Source organism: Camelina sativa, chromosome 11 (assembly GCF_000633955.1).
Source record: "Camelina sativa cultivar DH55 chromosome 11, Cs, whole genome shotgun sequence".
Classification (NCBI taxonomy): domain Eukaryota; kingdom Viridiplantae; phylum Streptophyta; class Magnoliopsida; order Brassicales; family Brassicaceae; genus Camelina; species Camelina sativa.
This window is the reverse complement of record NC_025695.1, coordinates 41113298-41133603: the sequence shown is the minus strand read 5'-3', so window position 1 is coordinate 41133603 and position 20306 is coordinate 41113298. Positions and strand designations below refer to the sequence as shown.

The 20306-nt window shown below is 33.2% G+C and overlaps 4 protein-coding genes and 1 long non-coding RNA gene across 6 annotated transcripts; 2 read left to right on the top strand and 3 right to left on the bottom strand.

The window, feature by feature from the left end:
• LOC109127150 lies at positions 515 to 1712 on the top strand. The gene is made up of 4 exons (XM_019231438.1): positions 515 to 594; positions 1021 to 1093; positions 1217 to 1272; positions 1411 to 1712. Exons 1-4 carry the CDS (start codon positions 539 to 541, stop codon positions 1514 to 1516), a joined length of 291 nt encoding a protein of 96 aa, XP_019086983.1. The 5' UTR covers positions 515 to 538; the 3' UTR covers positions 1517 to 1712.
• Positions 2620 to 3660, top strand: LOC104725821 (protein RKD4-like). The gene is made up of 3 exons (XM_019232093.1): positions 2620 to 2658; positions 2904 to 3425; positions 3520 to 3660. The coding sequence occupies exons 1-3, from the start codon at positions 2620 to 2622 to the stop codon at positions 3658 to 3660; spliced, it is 702 nt and encodes a 233-aa protein (XP_019087638.1).
• On the bottom strand, positions 4198 to 5620 carry LOC104725820 (uncharacterized protein At4g00950-like). Its single transcript, XM_010444555.2, has 2 exons — positions 4752 to 5620; positions 4198 to 4441 (listed from the first exon to the last, which is right to left on the bottom strand). The coding sequence occupies exons 1-2, from the start codon at positions 5403 to 5405 to the stop codon at positions 4355 to 4357; spliced, it is 741 nt and encodes a 246-aa protein (XP_010442857.1). The 5' UTR covers positions 5406 to 5620; the 3' UTR covers positions 4198 to 4354.
• Positions 8015 to 10914, bottom strand: LOC104725818 (golgin subfamily A member 6-like protein 22). Of its 2 annotated transcripts, none has more exons than XM_010444553.2 (4): positions 10707 to 10914; positions 9509 to 10564; positions 8583 to 9421; positions 8015 to 8497 (listed from the first exon to the last, which is right to left on the bottom strand). In XM_010444553.2, the coding sequence occupies exons 2-4, from the start codon at positions 10455 to 10457 to the stop codon at positions 8117 to 8119; spliced, it is 2169 nt and encodes a 722-aa protein (XP_010442855.1). In that variant the 5' UTR covers positions 10458 to 10564; positions 10707 to 10914; the 3' UTR covers positions 8015 to 8116. The 2 variants fall into 2 exon arrangements, with proteins under 2 accessions (XP_010442855.1, XP_010442856.1); XM_010444554.2 differs by having other exon boundaries at positions 10754 to 10914.
• Positions 16067 to 16806, bottom strand: LOC104725817. Its single transcript, XR_757971.2, has 2 exons — positions 16518 to 16806; positions 16067 to 16329 (listed from the first exon to the last, which is right to left on the bottom strand). It is a non-coding gene; the product is annotated as an uncharacterized LOC104725817 (long non-coding RNA).

The following is a 20306-nucleotide window of genomic DNA, read 5'->3' as shown; positions in this document are numbered from 1 at the left end:
ATGAATCTTTCATGTATCAAAACAAAAAAAAAAATCATGAAGGATAGCTTCTAGCTAGTTATGAAACATTTATTATAAGATGATGAAACAACTCAACAAGCTAGCTAATTCTTGAAACAAACACAAAAATACGAAAGAGATGAGAAGAGGACATGCCTGCAGGTACTGTTTCTGTCTGAAACCAAAGCTTCATTAAGCTTTTCGTCGGTGAATTATGTGCGTAGCTGAGAGATGGGAGTTAATCTAAAGAACCAGAGGAAGAGAAGAGAGAGCGAAGAGATAGCAAAATGAGTAGACGAGAGATGCTTCTTATGTTCAAAAGATTCCTTCATGCAAGATATACTCTTCGAATATACCCTATTCACATACCCTGTTGTTTACGGAAGGGTCTCATCAATTCGTCTCGCTACAAAAAAAAAAAAAAAAATCATGGGCTTGGAAATATGAGGCCCGTTTATGTAGCCCACTCAAATCCTAAGGGTTTTAATCAATTTTGCCAAAACCTCCTCCATTGACGAAGGAAGGAAGGAGCAAGCAAATGGCTGCGACTGTTCCTGCAATCACTCGTTCTGACCAAACCTGGGATTTTAGCTGGTATGTTCTGTCAACTTCTCTTACTTTGCTTCTCTGGTTCAGGAATTTTTCGATTCTTCTATATAGTGATTCGATTCAGCTCTTAATTAGTTTCTGGTAGTTCGTAACGTGTTTTGCTCTGTATCTGATGATATAGAACTTACCGATTCGATTATAGAGATCTTGGGTTTGACACATTTGAAGGAACAGACTTAAAAGTTTCGATCTTTACCCACATAAACAGAGTAATACGACCTAGTTAAAAGGGTTTCATTGCTGCGCTCAATTAGGTTAATCCGAACTTGCTCTTCAGGGCTTTGGCTTTGAGTTCCACAACGATTTTTGATTGGATTACATTGTTATAAACTTGAGTAAATTTTGTATCTTTTCAATGGGACTTTGTTAGGGATATTGCTGTAACAGAGTTTTTTTTTTGGCAATGTGCAGTAATTTGGATGTGAATTTTGAATCGGAAGAACATGCTTTGATTGCTTATACATCATTGGCTGTTGATAAAGAGGTTTTTGGACATTTCTCAATTCTAATTCCAATATTTATAAATAAAAATTTAGTTTCCAACAAGCCTTTTTCCAATTTTCACTGATGTTTGAATTTGGTTTATGTTGTGTGATCATTGATGCAGTTGCAGCCTGATAAAGTGAGAAGAGTTTTGTCTGTATCAAACAACAAGCTTTCTGTGTGAGTTTCTTCAAGTCCTTCCATCGCCTTATTTGATTTTTGACTAGACATCTTTTGAGTCCATAGAACCTATTCGACTTCTCCGCCTACTTCTTATAGTACTAGTTTTGATCATTGTTTCACCGGATAATTTTACAGGCATTTTGAAGCGATAGAGGCAAGGCTTCTTCGTGCTTCGTTCTCTGCGTTTGTCGACGTTCTTACCCTGGCCACAAGAACAATTCAAGAATTTGGCCAGAAGTGAACCAACAAGAAGATTTGATTCTTTCTCATTTTCTCACAGAGAACTCAATTTTACAATGTGTTTTAGTCAGTTCAGTGGTTGCTCTGAGCACAAACCTTACGATTTTTTTTTCACAGAGTTATTCAAAACAATGTATTGTTATGTAGTGTGAACTGGATTTGAGAAGTTAATAAAGATGATTACAGATTAAAGTTTTTTTGACTGGACTACGTTTTTTATTTTCATTTACGAAAATATGAATATATCATTACTAGAGAGACTCTCGTTAACTCTCTTAATCCTCTTCCCACATCAAATGTATCACCTGTTTTAGAAATCCCTAGGCGCTAGTCGGACGGTCGAGGTGGGCCTAGCGTCTAGCGAAAAAATCGGAAATTAAACGGGGATTAATCAGGGACTAGTTTTAAGATTATTTTATTAAATTAATAATAAAATAAAAATATATTGTACTAAATATATGTATAATTCTGTTTATGTTAAAAAGAAAATATCAAATAAAATATAAAACTATAGTATTGTTTTTAAAATTATGGTAAACACAAAAAAATATCATTTTAAAAGAAAATTTTATGATTTTTGTTAAAAGTTTACATTAGTTATTGTAAAACATCCTAATCTCTTAATTTAAATGCCTAAATAACAAAAATATTTATGTTTGATTTTCATTTGGTTCTAAAAAAATTGGTATACACAAAATTAAACGGAAAATAATCGGACTAGACATGCATAATCAAATAATCGATGCTAGACGGGGATTAGTCATAAATCGAGGCGGAGAGCGAGGCGGAGAGGGTGGACCTAGCGATTTTGCGGGGCGAAATCGGTGCTAGGGGGAGATTTTTAATATAGGGAATGTATATATCATCGTAACATATAACACATGCATCATCTAATGCAAATAACATACAAAATCTCCATTCATTTAATACCGATTGTGATTTTTTTAGTAATTTAGATCTTTATCACTTTCATGCATTGACTTTGACTAATTTTTAACCATCTTTTGAGCTTTAATTAAAGAAACAACTAATACACAATTCAGCCCCATGATCATACAATTAACTAAAGTCACACACGGTATTTAGTAAAAGATTTAACAATTAATGATTATACGCTTTGGGACTTGTAACTCCCATTACATTGTACACAATCCCTATGAACAAACACACTAATCTTCGTTTTACAGAGACTATATACATACGTAATGAGTTCATCACCATGTTCCACTCTTCTACTTAAAAAAAAAAATTGTACTGTTTTGTTTTAATCATTGATTCAATGATTCTTCAACAAATGGATCCTAACTCTATCTCTCTACTCAATTCTCAGAAAATCGAAAACGATTATGATCCAGATTCGCTATACGACATGTTAGACAAGTATGTAGGAAACCTTTTTTCTTCCTCAACAAGTTATCTCTCGTGTCTTTGTTTTGTTATTAATCGTTTTGTGGTTCTACAGGTTGCCTCCGTTAGAGTCTCTCCTCGATATAGAAGATCTGAAACCAACTCGGAGTTTGCATTTTCAGTTTCAGTACGAAAGCTTTGAAGATCTCGTCGAGAGCATTGACGTGACTAACATAATCCCATCTGATGATATTGACATGCTGGCACAAGAACCTTACATCTCCAGTGGATCCTCCTCGCCATTGGCTGTTGAAAACGACTGTCCCAGTTCGAACGTGAGATCTGAAAAGAGGACGGTGAAGAAGAGGAACGCTAAGAAAAAGAGGCAGGACAAGTTAGAGATGTCTGAGATCAAACAGTTCTTCGATAGACCAATCATGAAAGCTGCGAAAGAACTCAACGTGGGACTTACCGTGTTGAAGAAGCGATGCAGGGAACTAGGTATTTACCGGTGGCCTCACCGGAAGCTCAAGAGTCTTAACTCCCTCATCAAGAATCTCAAGGTGCAACATCATTATTTAAGTAATAGCGTTTTTAGTATTTATTACGTTACGTTTTTTATTTTGAAAGTGTGTTTGAAATTGATTTGGTGACCAGAGTGTTGGAATGGAAGAAGAAGTGAAGAATTTGGAGGAACATAGGGTTCTTATAGAGCAAGAACCGGATGCTGAACTCAGTGATGGAACAAAAAAACTGAGGCAAGCTTGTTTCAAAGCTAATTACAAGAGACGTAAGTAACTTGCTGATAATTACTATTGATCTTTTTTTAGTTTTTCTTCAACTCTTTTTGTTGTTTGGCTTTAGACTAATGTCTTTTTGACCCAATTGGTCAATTAATCTATAATATTTAGGGAATATGATTTTTATATTTTTATAGCCATTTACTCGATGGACTAAGCAACCTTTTTTTTTATCAATTATTTTGATGAATGAAATTAAGGTTGACGAGTTGAATAAATTACTAATTTGCATACAAAAGAAATTACAAAAGCATTGATACAATGGTTGTATGGAAATGTGTGCTTAACTATAATTTAACTATACCAAATTTTAACTACTTTGACCAAAATTTACAAAAACTAGCAAAGTCAATTATAGACAAAGATATATTATTAAAAACAAATCTTTTCATTTTTTGTGTGCAATGTCTTTTGAGTTTTGGGTGAAATGTCTTTTGAGTTTTCACATCAGTGATAATGATACGAATTTTTAAGAACTTAGTTCATTTTCAAATTATCTCTACACTTCTTTCTTAAATTCCGTGAATTCAACAAGAATAAAAACCTAGTTATCATTGTAAATCGTAATATTAAAATGTTTCCTTGACAGATTTGTATAAAATAAAAGTATACACACAAAAGAAGACCAATTAGTATACCAAATTACTATAGAAAATTAAATTAAAACTGTAGAATTAAAGAGATTCGATTTTTTAAACAATGGAAGAGTTGGTTCTTTGAAGATCCTCTTGCTTACGCTTCCATGGAATCACTTGCTTAAACCCTTCGTAAACCCTTGCCTGCATTTATAAATATAGAATAATTAGGTTTACGCTTTTACTTCCCTCACATGCAATGCAATATCCATACCCACAAAAGGTACATTATTGCACACATGTTTTGATCAATTTGAGTATTTGACAATGATTTTTCTTTCTTTTTTTTTGTTATTGTTTGCAATAAAATTGACATTGGAATGGACAAAAAATTCATATTCATCATATAAAAATTTGAGAATTTTGTGAGTATGAAACTTTTGATAAAACTTTAAAGAATCAAAAACTGAATTTAAGGAAAAAAAAAAGTATGAAACTTTTGATAAAAACATACCCAAAATTCAGACTTTGTTGTATGAGAGAGGTTAAAAAAGCTTCCTTCTTTTCTCTTAATCCTAAAAAGTTTCACTTTTGTACCGCCGTCTCCGGCGACTCCTCCTCCGGTCCAATCCTTCCGGCAATGACAACCGTCGTCTCTAAAACGTGGAAAGTCAAATATACCCTCAGACACATCTTTACATTTCCCAAAACTTCCCCATCTACTCGACCCACCACCAAACAACCTCTGTTCTTTCTCCGGCGCCGGCGCCGGAACAACTCCTCTAAGCTTCCGAATCACAGCTGACGATCTCGGAAGCGACAGCGAACGACGACGTAAATCGTAAGGACCGTCAAGAACAGTCGTCGGAGAAGGCTCGTTCACCGAGGTCGTGGATTCTCCCGGCAAGAGAAGCCTCGGAGGAAGGTCAAGACCTCTCACGACGCCTCTCTGATTCGACGACTTCGCCGGTTTTTTAACACGACGAGGCTTCCCCGGAGCTTCTTCCCATTGAAAAGGAACAGATCCGGCGATATTAACCGGTGGTGTAGCTAACCCCGGAGTAGTTTCATATGCTCTGTTATTATTATTCATTGGATATGAAAACAAAGGAAGCTTAGGTGTTGTAGAAGAACAGAACCGTTCTTGATGATCATTTACAAAAACCATTTTTTTTTTTTCTTTGGAGATGAATTTTTAATGAAGACCCAATAATGTTTTTTTTGACGTTTTATGAAATGGGTTTGGATTAAATAGGAGAAAAGAAGAAACCTTTATTGGGATTGGATTCATTTGAACAAGAAAAAGGAAAAGTTTAAGGACGATGAATAGTAGTGGGAGAGGGAGGTTAGAGAAGACATGATGGACAAGAAAAGATTGAAATATTAAATGGTTTGTTTTTTTTCCGAATTTAATAAAATAAATGAAACGGCTCCTCTTTTGTGTTTCTTGTTCACGAGGGATGTGGTCTTTTTTAATTTTGTTTTTTTTTTTAAAATTATTATTGAAAATTTGAAAACGACTTGTTAATTTGAGTACCATCACTATCAAAAATTCGTGAATAGTTAAAATATCTTTTAGTTATGCCAGTTTCATTCATTTTTGTACGTAAACTTGTAGATTGAAAAGTAATGATTAGGTTCCAAAACGTTACATGTGAGGGTGTGTTTCATTGTTATCACTTAGAATGACACATGCGTTGTTAGTTTGTTTTAGCTTTTAGGCAGTGATATAAAACTGCAAATCTTGTGGGATAAGTGTTTTGTAAAAGGAAAAAAAAAAACAGAAAATATTATTGGTAAGAAAATAATAAAGGTAATCGTGATGGACGTTGACGGGGACGTGTTGATGGACCAACGGTCAATTTGGTTTAGGGATTGAAAAAGTCAAAGGGCAGCTCTCTTTGTGTTCTATCTCTCTCTATGTTTGTCGTTGCATCAGTTATGCTGCAGCGACTTTTGTGTAGAAACGAATGTGAGGATTAGGAGCATCATGCGAATCTCCTGTCTCTTCGCCTTCTCTTAGTAGTTTTCATCTTTCATGCATTATTTAGAATTAGATGTATCAATATTGTAGTTGTTGTTTATCTATGATTGACATGCAACATGTTGAAACTCCATGTATGTCTCTGTTGGAATCTATCGAAACCATAACTTACGGCAAAGTTTTGAAATACTATATTTTTTTCTACAAAATTATACTCTTTTCATATCAAGTTCAACCAACACACACACAAAAACAATTTTTCACACTAAGCTAAACCACAACTTAAATGATTGATAGTTTATTTTTTGTTTATAACATCTTCATTATTATTCTTGCGTTGACTAGGAAATTTACGATGGTTGATTGGTTAGACATTACAATCACAATTACAAGCAGAATGAATCCGGATTTGATTATACAAGCACTCCAATTTATATTACAAACCACGTATTATATATATTTAAGATTTGGTTTATGTCAAAAATTTGATTTAAAAACTAGAAATCAAAGAAATTTACATGTTATATGTTAGCTAAAACCATTTTTAGTTGTAGTTAGTATCACAAAAGTATAAATGAAAGTAATTAAGTCACGTTGGTAAGATGAGAATTGAGGACTGATTTGATTTTAACTTTGTTAGGTTTATATGAGAATTGAGAGGCCACTGACGTTAGTCAAATGTTACTTTCTTCTCTTAGGTTTATATTATAAGATAATACTTAATAGAATGTGAAATTAATCTGTGCCATTCGTTACGAAATAAAAGAAGAAGTAAAGGGGGAATTATAAAGATAACCCACAACGAAGGCCTCTTTATTTTATTTTTGGGCACTTGTGTGCTTTTTAGTTTTCTTCTTATCATAAAGCAATTCGATTGCGTTTACGAAACCTGCAGTGCTAAGTGCTAGAATGTATCATTTGTAAAAGTGGAGAAAATATTTCTCAATTTCTCAACCACAAGCACATTTTCTTAAATTCATTTTTCCTGGTAAATTAGAATATTAGAGAGATTTAAGACCCTCTAACTCTAATCACCTTCGTTATTAAAGACTTCCATCTATCAATAAAACCACATTTTATTTAAGCTCATTTTAAATACCAAATTGGATTGTCGAAGAGTCGTCAAGAGGACAATCTTCATTTTGTTTATATATGATAGAGAAAAAAACATACGGGTTTATCAAACCTACAATGGTTTTCTTAAAATATATTTTTCATAAAGACAATTGGTTTTTTTTTTTAAAACCAAACTTTCTAAGTATTTCTGATATAAATACCTTTCCTCTTTTGGTACAACCTTATATTGTAATAAGGGGAGATAAAACAAGACGCAACTACCAAACATTGTAGATTGAATGTTTGTAGCTTTCATAAAGAGGCAAAGCAAAAAAACACATGCAAAATGCTTTTTACTATCACTTCTAAAAGCTACTTTTTTTACTATCAACTTCCAAAAGCGACAGATACATCCAATTTAATCCCCATCCTTTCCTTAGCCAATTAGGTCTTTTTATAATATGTGATGCTTTTTGTATAGGGGCTTTTCTAATTTGGCTGCTAACCAACACCGAACCAAAATTTCTGGTCTGTATGAACCAAACCAATAATCTGATTGAGCACCTACTTCATAATACTAGAAGTAAAACGTACATTTAGGGTAATCAATGCAGGATTTGTAGCTCCACATCTCTCTGAAAGTGACAAGGTTTCAACAAAAGATGAAGAAGCAATGTTTCTATATTGAGAAGAAAATATTAAATTAACTAAGATTGTAGGAGTAGTCCATTTAAACATAAGGCGAAAATCTCTGTATATATATTAGTGAATTCTATATACAAAAGCTAATTGTTCTCGTTTTACCTCAATTGTAAAGAATTTACACATTTTGTAGCTTCTCATACTCGTAGCTCCATGTCGCCCCGTCGCTTCAAATGTATCATTCCCTCACGAGCTAATGTACCTTCAAGATCACCAATGCTTCGGGATATCCTAACCTCAAGCCCTCTCTGCACTTCCTGAAATAGACTTTTGATGCTTTCTGCAAAACGTTCTGGATCAAAGCTGCTACTAGAAGAGGATGATTCAGTAGTGATTATTCCTACTAGAACCTCAACAAAGCCAGAAGCGATCTTGGATTGGATTTCCATCAGTTTTTGTCCTGTTGCCACTATGTATCTTTGCAGCTGAAATGTCTCATCTAAGAAATGCTCTAGTGATGTTTTGGTTTCCCCATTTGCTCTGATGTTTCCACTAATCTTCTCCGGTTCATTCACATGCTATAGATAATGGTTAACCGAAAAAGAATCAGTTTTATGTTAACAGAGACAGTAATGTAACTTGTATGAGAAAATCATTGCTTACCATTCTTTTGCACAAATCATCAATCTTCTCTTGTAGTGATTGATACCTTGTAACTTGTTTGTTGAGCAATGTAATGATCAATAACAAAGCCTTTTTCCCGGTATCACTGCTATTTTTTTCGATCTCTTGGCTCTCCGGTTTCCCAATATATCTTTCAAGCATCATCAGTTGTTGTTTCAGCCTTTTGATCTTGTATGAAACTCCAAGAGCATGAAGATCCATTCTCCAAGGTGGATTGTTTGTGCTTGATGACCTTATTAGGCTCTTACTCTCCTTACCATTCCCTTTTTCTCTTTTCCCTGGTAAGAGTCTTTCGTTTTCGGATCCTTCTTCAGCATCAGATTGAGCAGCCTTCAAAGTTAAATGCCTCAACTCATCAGGAGAATATGATTCCCTTCCCTTTTCAGTTGCATTTTCCTGAGAAACTTCCCTTGATCTGAATTCTTTTTCTCGCTCTTCTGGTTTTGTGTCCTTTCTTCTACAACTCGTATTGTTCTTGTGGGGTATCAAGCTTTTGGAGTACTGAGTCTTGAATTCTTGTTTCTTCAGGGAAACCGATTCCTCCCCTCTTCGATTTACCATGCCTTCCAACTGTGTGTTTTCGTGTCTCAACTGTGACATTTCTTGGTTCATTCCTTCAATACAAGATCTCAACCGCTTTAATTCTAATTCGGAGTTCATGAGATGCAAACACAAAGCTTCAACCTTTTCATCTTTTATTTTCATATGATCTCTAAACTCCCCTAGCTCCATCTCTCGCTCCTTCCCTGTCACTCTAATACAAAGTTCTTCCTCACCAAAAGTCAAATTCTCACGCTTTTTTGCAATTTCATCCACTCCTTTAAATGTATAAACGGAGAATCAGAATCAATTAAAAATTCAAGAAAGAGACTATACATGAAACGTGAAGCTCTTCTAGGACTTACCTAGTTCATTGAGATCACCAATAGAGTAGGAATCCATGATTTGTGGGATGATATCAGGATCTTTATTCAACTCCAGATGTTCAATATGAGTAATGGAAGGAACAGTACTGTTGGTTTTAGACTTACTTGTGGCTTCAAAAGCAAACATGCTTCTCAGTGACCGTCTCTCATGTTTTTTAGATTTTGAATTCGTTCTCCATTTCTTTACTTCTTCTTCGTCTTGTTTCCTTTTAGCCTCCTTGAGCAATGCCATCTGCTTCTCGGTCATGTCCAGTTTCGACTTTTTCATCATTACACCCAATATTCGATCTTTCTGTTCCAAATCTTTTCGCAGCTTAATGACTTCCAATGACAAGTCTTCAAGTTCAAGTTCTTTAGCCTCGATTTGCTTATTTGCACGACTCAGTTCAGCTTCAAGCTGTCTCTGGCTAGAAGCAAGCTCAAGGAATGTCTTCTTCTGCCTCCATAGCTCAGACGAATGTTCTTGCACACCTCTCTCGTGCGTTTCCCTTAAATCTTGAACTTCCTTCTCTGTTTTGACCAGGCTTTCTTCTAATTCTTTGCATTTACGCTTCTCTTCTTCCATTGCCTTATCTTTAGATTCCACTAAACCTTCCTTTTCTTTTAATTTTTCTTGCATCTCCGATAAGCTTTTTCTCTTCCTCTTCTCAATGTTCCTTAGTTCCTTCATCAGAGCCTCAATCTGAAGCTTTATTCCATACCTCTCCCTTAACCAATTCTGCTTTTGAGACGCGAATATGCTAACTACCTTCTCGTTAGCTTTTGCATCTTCATTCCTCACTTTCTTCAACTCTGTAATTGTACTATTGGCATCATCAAGCCTCTGAAGAAGCTTACCCTTCTCCTCATCAAAGATTCTCCTAATCAGTAAACCAAATAGCATCATATTGCTCCTCATCTCGCCCTGTTTCTCATCTCCCATGGACATGATGGCTTCTCTTTAAAAAGAACCACAGACAGCAGCAAGACAATCAATCTCCGTAGAGATGTGACTAAATCTGAATCTCAAGACGCAATTTGCCTATTGCAATCCATCTGATAGGAAAACAAAAAGCAAAAAATGCTTATCAGAGAAACTTCTGATTAACTTCAATATGAAATTTAATTATCCAAAACAGTAAAAAAAAAAAAGATAGCAAAACTCAAATGCAAGAACAGAAAGGGTTTAAATTGATACCAAAAGAAAGAAGAAAAAGATGCCAGTGAAGAAGTCTGAGATCTTACGCAAGATTTAAACAAAGGTTGAGTGAAATTGCAAGTCTAAGCACAAGAAAACTGCAAAAGTACATGTGGTTTAGCATGTTATATTGTTGGGTGGGAGTTACATAAGCTTATCATTTTAATTTTTTTTTCCAGATGGTGATGGCAGAGGAATAAAGTTTGGTGAATAAAAAATATATGACACACATGTAAAAACACTTTGAAAAGAATCATGTAATAGATCATCCTTACAGATAGATAAAAGCAAGAAATGTATGCTTCTCCTGGTTTCATGTTAAACACAAAGGCCCCTTAACATGTCCCCACTTGCTCTTACTTTCTCATTCCAATAATCTCATAATTTTTTTACCATGGCTTGTTATGGAGAGCAAGATGAAACTAATAATTGTCAACAAAAGCCATCAAACAATAGCTTAACTAAGATCCAATCTTCATTACTGATACTTTCGGGAATCAGATTGGCACTAATGTTGTAATTTGAATAGAAAACTTTTAAAACTCAAAAGGTAAAAAGGGTACACAGAAATAGAAAAAGAGTTTTATTTTCCCCATTGGGGTAAAAAAACACTGTATCTGCGACATAAATACTCTTTCATCAAGCTGTTATGAATTGATTGGTGATATAGAAATATCAAAGAAATTTAAACCACAAAAATGATTAGAGGTTTAATAAAAAGTGGACCATGTAAAAAGTTCAATCATTCCATTTCACTATCAAACATTAACTAACACCTTTAGAGGGGGTATTAAACTTGGTATTTTAAAGGATTTGATAAGATTTTAATATTTTAGACTTTTGAAAGAATTGAGTGAGTTTTTAGGAGATGTGGTTATCTTTTAGAGTTTTTCTAGTTTTTTATAAAAACAAATGTGTGATTCTTTGAGATTTTTTAGTATATTTTAGGTGATTTTAGAATATTTTACAACACAAATATTATAACACAAATATATATTTTTGTGTTCTTAAAAATATAACAATGTTTGCTTCTTCTTAAGAACATAACATCTATATATTTTGATGTAGCATAAACAAAATCAGTTCAAGAGTCTGGAGCTATGCCTTCGGTTTGTTAACCGGAAATGGAGCATGTCCTCAGTTGGTTAACCAGAAATGGCAGCCTCCCTCTGTATATGTGAATCATTTTTTTATACAAACGGGAAGATTCTTGACAAGTTAGTAACCATTGTAGTCACCAAATTCAACCAACAGACAAAGCACCCTCCACATGACATTCTAAAAACTTCGTCCACCTTGTTAGTTGAAACCATTTTAGCAAAAGAAGTAGTTTTAGATCAACTAACGCATACTCATACTATGACGTGTACAACATGAATGAACCAGTGTCAATTTAATCACAAAATTGTCATGAAGTACTCTTTTGCAGGGACACCGTTATACTCTCGCTCGAGAAGGAGGATGAGATCACAAACAAATTTCTGTGGTTGAAATCGGCATCAGAGACTTCACTGGTGGAGAAGGTGGTTGGTGATCGGAATTGAAAATGGATGCCCTCTACATTGTAATCACTAATTACTTGGCTTAATAGCATAACCCTCATCATTTAGATAAATGAGATCACCTTTCTCTTTATACCCAATGCATCTGATAAGAACTGAGATATATCAGTAACAGACCAAACTAAAGAAAGAACCTAATTGTCACATATAGGATAAAATGTCCCACTCTGCATTTTTTTTCACTCATGTGTTTCGTTTTCTAAATACTATGGCTAAGAAAAAGCTATATGTCCCTTCGGTAGAGGATAAGAACAGTAACATGCGTATGCTGCACATATCCCATATGGATGACCTCATTGCAAACAGCTCCATGAACATTTTGGAACCAGCTCCTTTTGATGCCCAAGGGAATAAGCGTGAAGATGGTAGTGTTTTTTTTTTTCTACGTTGACACCACTATAAGCTTCACATAAGAAGTACAAGCCCTTTGTAATTAAAACCTTTTCTTTGAATTTGTTGAGAGTGTTGCAAGCAGATGAACCGATCGATTTGTTCGTCATCATCCTGAAACTGTTTCATTGCCAAAGCTTTCCCTTATCTCTGTATCTAATCAACTTGTTTTTCTTTTCAAATCATTGAGATCACGTCTTGCGTTTGAGAGCTTCAACGACGGTGAGACATGTGGAAGACACATTTATCACCTGTAGGAAAGTTGCAGCAATCGATCCTTCTCTCCCAATTGTAATTTCCCAGGAAAATATATGTTGATTGAAGAAAGTTGGACTTTATAAACAAAACAAAAAAAAGTTGCAGTTCATCTTTTGTAGTTGTATCGGACATTTTTTTTTCTCTTGAAATCTTTCAAAATTCTACCTCTATAGATATGATTTTACTAGTCATATTTTTCAACTAAAAAACAAAGAAAAAGTTTCCTAGAATCATTCAAAGTAGAATTTTAAAAAAAGTTGTGATATATTGAATAACAATAGATTTCAAGCAAGTTTTATAAATGACTAACTGAATAACAAGAGATTGTATGTTATTTTAAATGATTTTACAAAAATTTCAAGTTGAATAATATAAGATTTTAAAAGATTTTTATAAATCCTAATTGAATAAGAAGAGATTTCAAAAATACTCTAAAGTCTTTTAAAACACAAGTTCAATACCCCATCTAAATTATTCTTTCTAATTTTACATAAGAATTTTTATTTTTTCTTTTGACGAAAAAGACTTTGTTCTTTGAGGCATTATTACAAACAACTTGAGAACTACATCATTTCAATTGCTGAAAAAAAACAAACCACCCATCACTTGTCTATTATTCTAAATTCGAAAACTTTTTAATCCCAATCAAACAGTGAAGCTTCCAAATACATACATCCAAATTCAAAACACACACTTTTTCGAAACGAAATGTAAAAAATTCAGAAACTTTTCACTATACATCATCAAGAAAGAAACAAATCAAGCGGCTGAGTCAGTTTTTTTTAGTCAATCTTGCTAATTATATACTACTAAAAAGAGGTTAAAAATTAGAAATTGAAGTACCTCTCTGTAAGAAATAAAGTGTTGAAATGAGAGAGGAAGGATTGGTGAGGAAGAAAGGTATAGTATTGTTTAGATAAAAAGGTCATCATGATGATGAAGACAACTATGCAAATACAAAAAAAAAAGCTTCTCTCTTGGGATCTTACTTCGAGAACCAATCAAGCTTCTTTTTCATGTTTCCTTTTTGATGAAATCTGTAAAGCTGGGAACTTTGTTTTGATTAAATAAGAAGATGATGGACACTGAATTTTTGAAGTAACCCATTTTATAAGCCATTTATTTATTAGTAAACCATATAACGAACACACGCTATGTCTCAATCAGGCCCATCTTCAGGCCCAATAGACTTTTGCTTTCTACATATTTTGTTTTGTTGACAACTTCTTGACTCGTTTGTTTTCAGTTTAGTTCCAAATCCAATGACGCTGCTGAGTGTGTGTGTGGTGGGTACAATGGAAGTAGTTCAAATTACACAGGATAAGCATACATGATCAGACCACGTGTTTATGATTCTTTACTATTTCTATTACTAATAATAATCTAGATAAATGTATATAGTCCATGTAAACTCCTAATGGATCGGAGACCTTTTTATAATCCATGAAAAACCACAACATTAAATCAACCATATTAGTAAATTTTTTTAAATTAACGGGAAGCATGAGGTTCCTAATTATAAAACAGTAATGCGAGCGAGTTGAAGAGTGGGTTTGCCTACACAACAGTAGTCTCCACAGCCGTCTCAACCTTTTGTCGATGATTCATCTCGGTTTTGATCTTTGAAATGCATCATCCCCAGTGTAATTATTCCTCTCTGTTGTTGTTGTTGTTGTTGTTTGGAGAACATAAGAAAATATATACTATATGATAACAACAACGCCAAACGATAAGATTTGATTTTGCAGCAAAAAGGAAACAATGAAATAATACAGAGTGACTAAGACATGGTTCAAAAAAGGTGATATAGAGAAGAGACCCATGCTCTCTTATATCTTCTTTATTTATTATCTTCGACTCACGGCTTTGTCTTAATAATCTTTTAGTCTAAACCGTGTAGGAGAAAGAGATAAAGATAGAATAAAACAATCTTTATCGAATTATATATCATATATCTGCAGATCATCAAACTGAAACATAATAGTGAAAAGGAAAGTGAAAAGGAAACATAATAGTAAACAATCTTTTTTTTTTTTTTTAAAATTCTAATAGTACAATAAATCTAATTATTAGTGAAAAGGAAAGTGAGGAGACAAGGTCCACAAGGACGTGAAAAGGTGGTCAAAGAAAGATAAGATGGTGGCGGCACGCGCGACACGAGTCCAAGAATCTTGAGATTGTGACGTTACGTATAATAAAACAAAAAGGCTATAAGAAAACAGAAAGATCTTTCCAATCCTGTCCAACTCAGACGTTTGTTTATTATTTATTAGTCTGTTTTTTTTTTCGAAATATAAGGTCATTTTCAAAGGGTAGTAAGTAGTAACACACGAGGTTGGTCATTTTCAAAGGGCACACGATGTTAGCAAAGCTTATCAAGTTGCTCTTTTGATAAACGGTTTTCAATCTCACTCCTTTTTAAAAATATTTTTTTTTTATTTTTTTTGGCTGAACAACCCCACCAAGATGCTCTTTACAATATGTCCATCAAAGAATGTAATAAAAATATTTTAAAACAAATTTTATTTTTAATTTTGAAAAAAGTGAAATTAAGAACTTCTTAAGAAAGAACTGCAGTTTTAAAAACCAAAACATGAAAGTATTCAAAATAGAAACTGCAATTTTCAAAACAAAAACCTGCAAGAACACTAAACAGAACCTGCAGTTTTTAAAATCAAATCCTACAATTTAAAAACCAAAACATGAAAGTATTCAAAATAGAAACTGCAATTTTCAAAACAAAAACCTGCAAGAACACTAAACAGAACCTGCAGTTTTTGAAATCAAATCATACATTTTAAAAACCAAAACATGAAAGAATTCAAAATAGAAACTGCAGTTTTCAAAACAAAAATCTGCAAGAACACTAAACAGAACCTGCAGTTTTTAAAATCAAATCCTACAATTTAAAAACCAAAACCTGAAAGTATTCAAAATAGAAATTGCAGTTTTTAAAACCAAAACCTGCAGGAACAAAAAAACAGAAACTGCAGTCTTCAGTCTTAGTGATCGGATCCAAAAACACAAAGCCAATTCATCATCAATTGTTAAACTACTACTGAAGAAGCAAAAAAACTCTCACAGTCTTCAGTATTAGTGATCGGCTTTGTGTTTTTGGATCCTTTCTTAGGCTTCTTCCATTTCATCATATTGGTTTTACAAAGGTTTAATTATAAGAAAAAAAAGATTCAAACAATTGTTTACTCCACCAAATATCATCAAAACTCAACAATAGCCGTCTAAACAAAATACAAAATCAAAGATCACAAAATCAAAGGCTAGTTCCAATATCATCTAAAAGATGAAAATTTACTCACTTGAATCTCTCTTAGAACCTCGACACGCTTCCTGACTGTCGGAGTCAAGTTCTCAAGGACATCTGAGTGTTGTCCAGCCAAGTTCTGCAACTTGTTCTGCAGCAAACACACAAATCAGAAAAACTTGTACATAAGCTATTAAAAGGAACAAACTTTCAAACAATCAAATTAAGATGCAACAACAATCCTCAAAAGCGAAGATCGATTCATTGAACCCTAATTTCAATCACAACAAATAACCCTAATTCATCACCATCTACAAATAAAATCAGAGAGATTCTTACCAAGGAAAACTGATTGAAACATCATTGAACCACAGACTATTATTTCGCCACTTGAATCGTTGTTGGTTGCACAGGCGGTGGAGATGGTGATCACGACGGACAAAGGTGTTGGACCAGTCGATTGTCGTTGGACCAGTCGCGAGAGAGAATGAGGGAAACAAAAAAAAAATATATATTTTTCTCTCTAGCCAATCAGGTGTCGACACAACCTCGATCCTTAGTGATCCTTAAATCTCTAACACAAGGATCGATCACTGGCAAAATTTGTTTTTTTTTCATTAATATGATTTATTTTTTAACCCAAGCAACTCTTAAAATATTGCTAAGAGCATGTGTATTGGGAATTTATCATGAGAATTTCTCGCTTAAAAAAAAAACAATAAAATATGATATAATAATTTTTTATTATGAGAGTTTTTTATTAAAGTTGAGAACAATTTTTATTTGAGAATCTTTAAGAAACTTTCTTTTTTGTTTTGAAAAACTTTTATAATAAAAAATTATTATTTTTTATTTTATTAATATTTTGGTTAATGAGAAACTTGGTGAGAGACTAACCAAAACACATGATCTATGACCTAATAACCTTTAATGGAGATACTCTAACAATCTAGTCTTTTACGAATGGAATTATTAACTAATTCTTATTTTAATACTTTGTCGTAATTAACTTTAATCTAATCTATATATAATAGCAAACCTATTTTTTAGGGAATGTTGATGTCATCTTTATAATCCAACGATTGAGGTAAGGCTTTTTCTTAATCTAAGGGCTGTGGTTTCATGAAACCAAAAGATGTGTCTTTCAATCGCAACGTTTTGTTTACGTCTTATGTCAAGCATCGCCTCTTTTCTATCCTCAATTCTCACCACCCTTAAATGAAGCCTCTTCATTTTCTGATTTATATAATTGGCTTTCTTCTCAATTGACTCCTTTGCCACAACCACGTCGTAGATTTCACTATCGACGCGCAATCGGTTTTGCTTGAGATGCTTTCTTCTCACAAGTCATGTTGGATATAATTGAGTTTAGTTATCTTCATTATCAAGTTATAAGTTGTGTTTGTATTAAACGATGCTTCTAAGCATCGTGACGATTGTAACAGTTACAACGTTTGATTTAGAAAGACACAACTCTTTCTCTTGTTTGTGTATAAGTATTTAAACACATAGTCTCGTCATTGTAAAACTCAGTTTTTTTCAGTTTATTAATAAAATCACAAATTTCTCTAATACTCTGTTTTATAGAAGATAAAACAGAGCAACAAGTACGCTTGTTTTGTTCTTTGTGAGATAGAAGCTTTTGCTTCTAACAAGTCACACTCCTTCGTAGTTAAGGTTTACTATTCACCCCTTGTCGTTCTGACGTCCTCAAAACCTAACCAGTTTTGATTTTTTTTCTTAAAACAAAATCGTGTTTTATTTGTTACATCTCAAAATGTTATTTGCTCTAATTGTCTATGTTCTTTCTGAGAATTTTCATATTCTTCATCTCTAATTATCATCGTTGATTCTAAAATTAGGGAATTTCCAATTAAGAATTTTTTTTTTGTCCGGCCACCTTTTGATTTCTCACACGGCTCTGTAATTCTAATTACCCCTTTAAAAAATCTTTGTTTTTTTTATCTGCTCTAATTCTCTTTGTTACTACATCGAAATTACATATTCTTCACGGTTAATCATCGTTGATCCATCTTTATTTTGTTTTGTATATTATATGCATTTGATATTTTTGGTTTGAACCTTTTTTGGGATCTCCGTTATTAATTAGTTTGTAGTATTGCCTATATATATTAGTATTGGCTTTTGGTGAAGAAATCAATTTCGTAGGAATGATATGTAAGTGTTTGTTCAAAAAAGAAAAAAAAAAGAATAATATGTAAGTGTAACCACATGATATGTAGGTCGTAAGAACCGTGGATTGTAAGTATTGCCGATGGATTTGTCTTGAAACCCTATATAAGGATAGAAAATGGACGGTTAACCGTGGATTGTAATATAGATTTGTTATATTCACTCTTCTGCAACAGTAAGGAAAGGGACGATTAACGGAAAGTTTGGGACTTTTTTTTTTATCTCTTTTGCTTTACTTAAGTTCTCTAGTTGTGTTTACGTCGGCGGTTAGTATATTACTCCTGGTTAGAGAATATACATTTGAATTTGTGAGGTTAATTAGTAGTTTTAATTGAAAGATATTATACAAGTAATTTTGCTTTTATAGGAGGATTTTTTTCATACATAAAGCGAGGATCGAGGAAGCTCTTTNCAAAAAAGAAAAAAAAAGAATAATATGTAAGTGTAACCACATGATATGTAGGTCGTAAGAACCGTGGATTGTAAGTATTACCGGTGGATTTGTCTTGAAACCCTATATAAGGATAGAAAATGGACGGTTAACCGTGGATTGTAATATAGATTTGTTATATTCACTCTTCTGCAACAGTAAGGAAAGGGACGATTAACGGAAAGTTTGGGACTTTTTTTTTTATCTCTTTTGCTTTACTTAAGTTCTCTAGTTGTGTTTACGTCGGCGGTTAGTATATTACTCCTGGTTAGAGAATATACATTTGAATTTGTGAGGTTAATTAGTAGTTTTAATTGAAAGATATTATACAAGTAATTTTGCTTTTATAGGAGGATTTTTTTCATACATAAAGCGAGGATCGAGGAAGCTCTTTTTAAATGATTTTCTCTCTTTATAAAGGGTGGGAACTGGGAATAGAATTTTTTTATAGATTGCAATTCTGTTGCAAGTTGATTATACCGTATGTTCCTCTCGCCACTATTGCCATTCTTACAACTGCTTGGTTAGTATTTTGATCGTTGGCCTTACGAAGACTATATTTCTTAATCAATAGCTTAAAAACATTTGATCTTCTTTCTGGACTCCTTTGAGCTTGCAACGTTGGTTAGTACTTTTCCCGAATTTATAACTTACATCTCGTGCTCATTGTTATGTCTGCTATTTAGTTGAGATTGTAAATCATAGGTTTCCAGTTCTCTTTGTCACCAATTTTTTTTCCATTAAAATCTAACGTGTTTTGAAAAGTTATTGACGTTACTAGATCGTAAACAATGTGGCGATTAATATGGTATATGTTGACGTTATGTATAAAGTCTTTTATACAATGGATATAGTTGCAAACTTGTACACATGAGCCGAAGACGAGGGACGATATAGAACAGAAAATGCCAAACTTATACACATGTAGCCGTGTAGGGACGATATAGAACAAAAAATGCCAAATTTTCTTACAAGTATAATAAACTTAGTTATATTTCCTATATATATGGCTATATATATTACTTTCTTTTTTTCTATTATATTTTACAACATTCTAACAACCAATCATTTTAATTGTGAAGAAAGGCCATTTGAATTCTATGATCAAGGTTAGTTACAATATATAGTATAAAACAAGCTTGTTGAATTCATAAGATATAAACGGAGAGGAGATTTGAATAAAGCCAAGACGCTGAGATTGACAATTCAAGACGGTGTGTGAATATGTACTTACCTAAGTTTTTCGTTACAACATCCCAAGAAATGTTTTGGCTATATGCCTTTTATGTTTTGAGATATGCAGCAAGTGTTTTTTCTTTTCTTTAAACCTCTTTTCTATTACAGTTTAGTTTTGGTCCACTCCAGATGGTGTATGGGAAGAGGTGGAATCATGTTAGTCTAATCAAAGAAGCTAAGTTTTCATGATCTTTTTTTTTTTTTTTTTTTTTTTTTTTTTTTTTTTTTTTTTTTTTTTTTTTTTTTTTTTTTTTTTTTTTTTTTTTTTT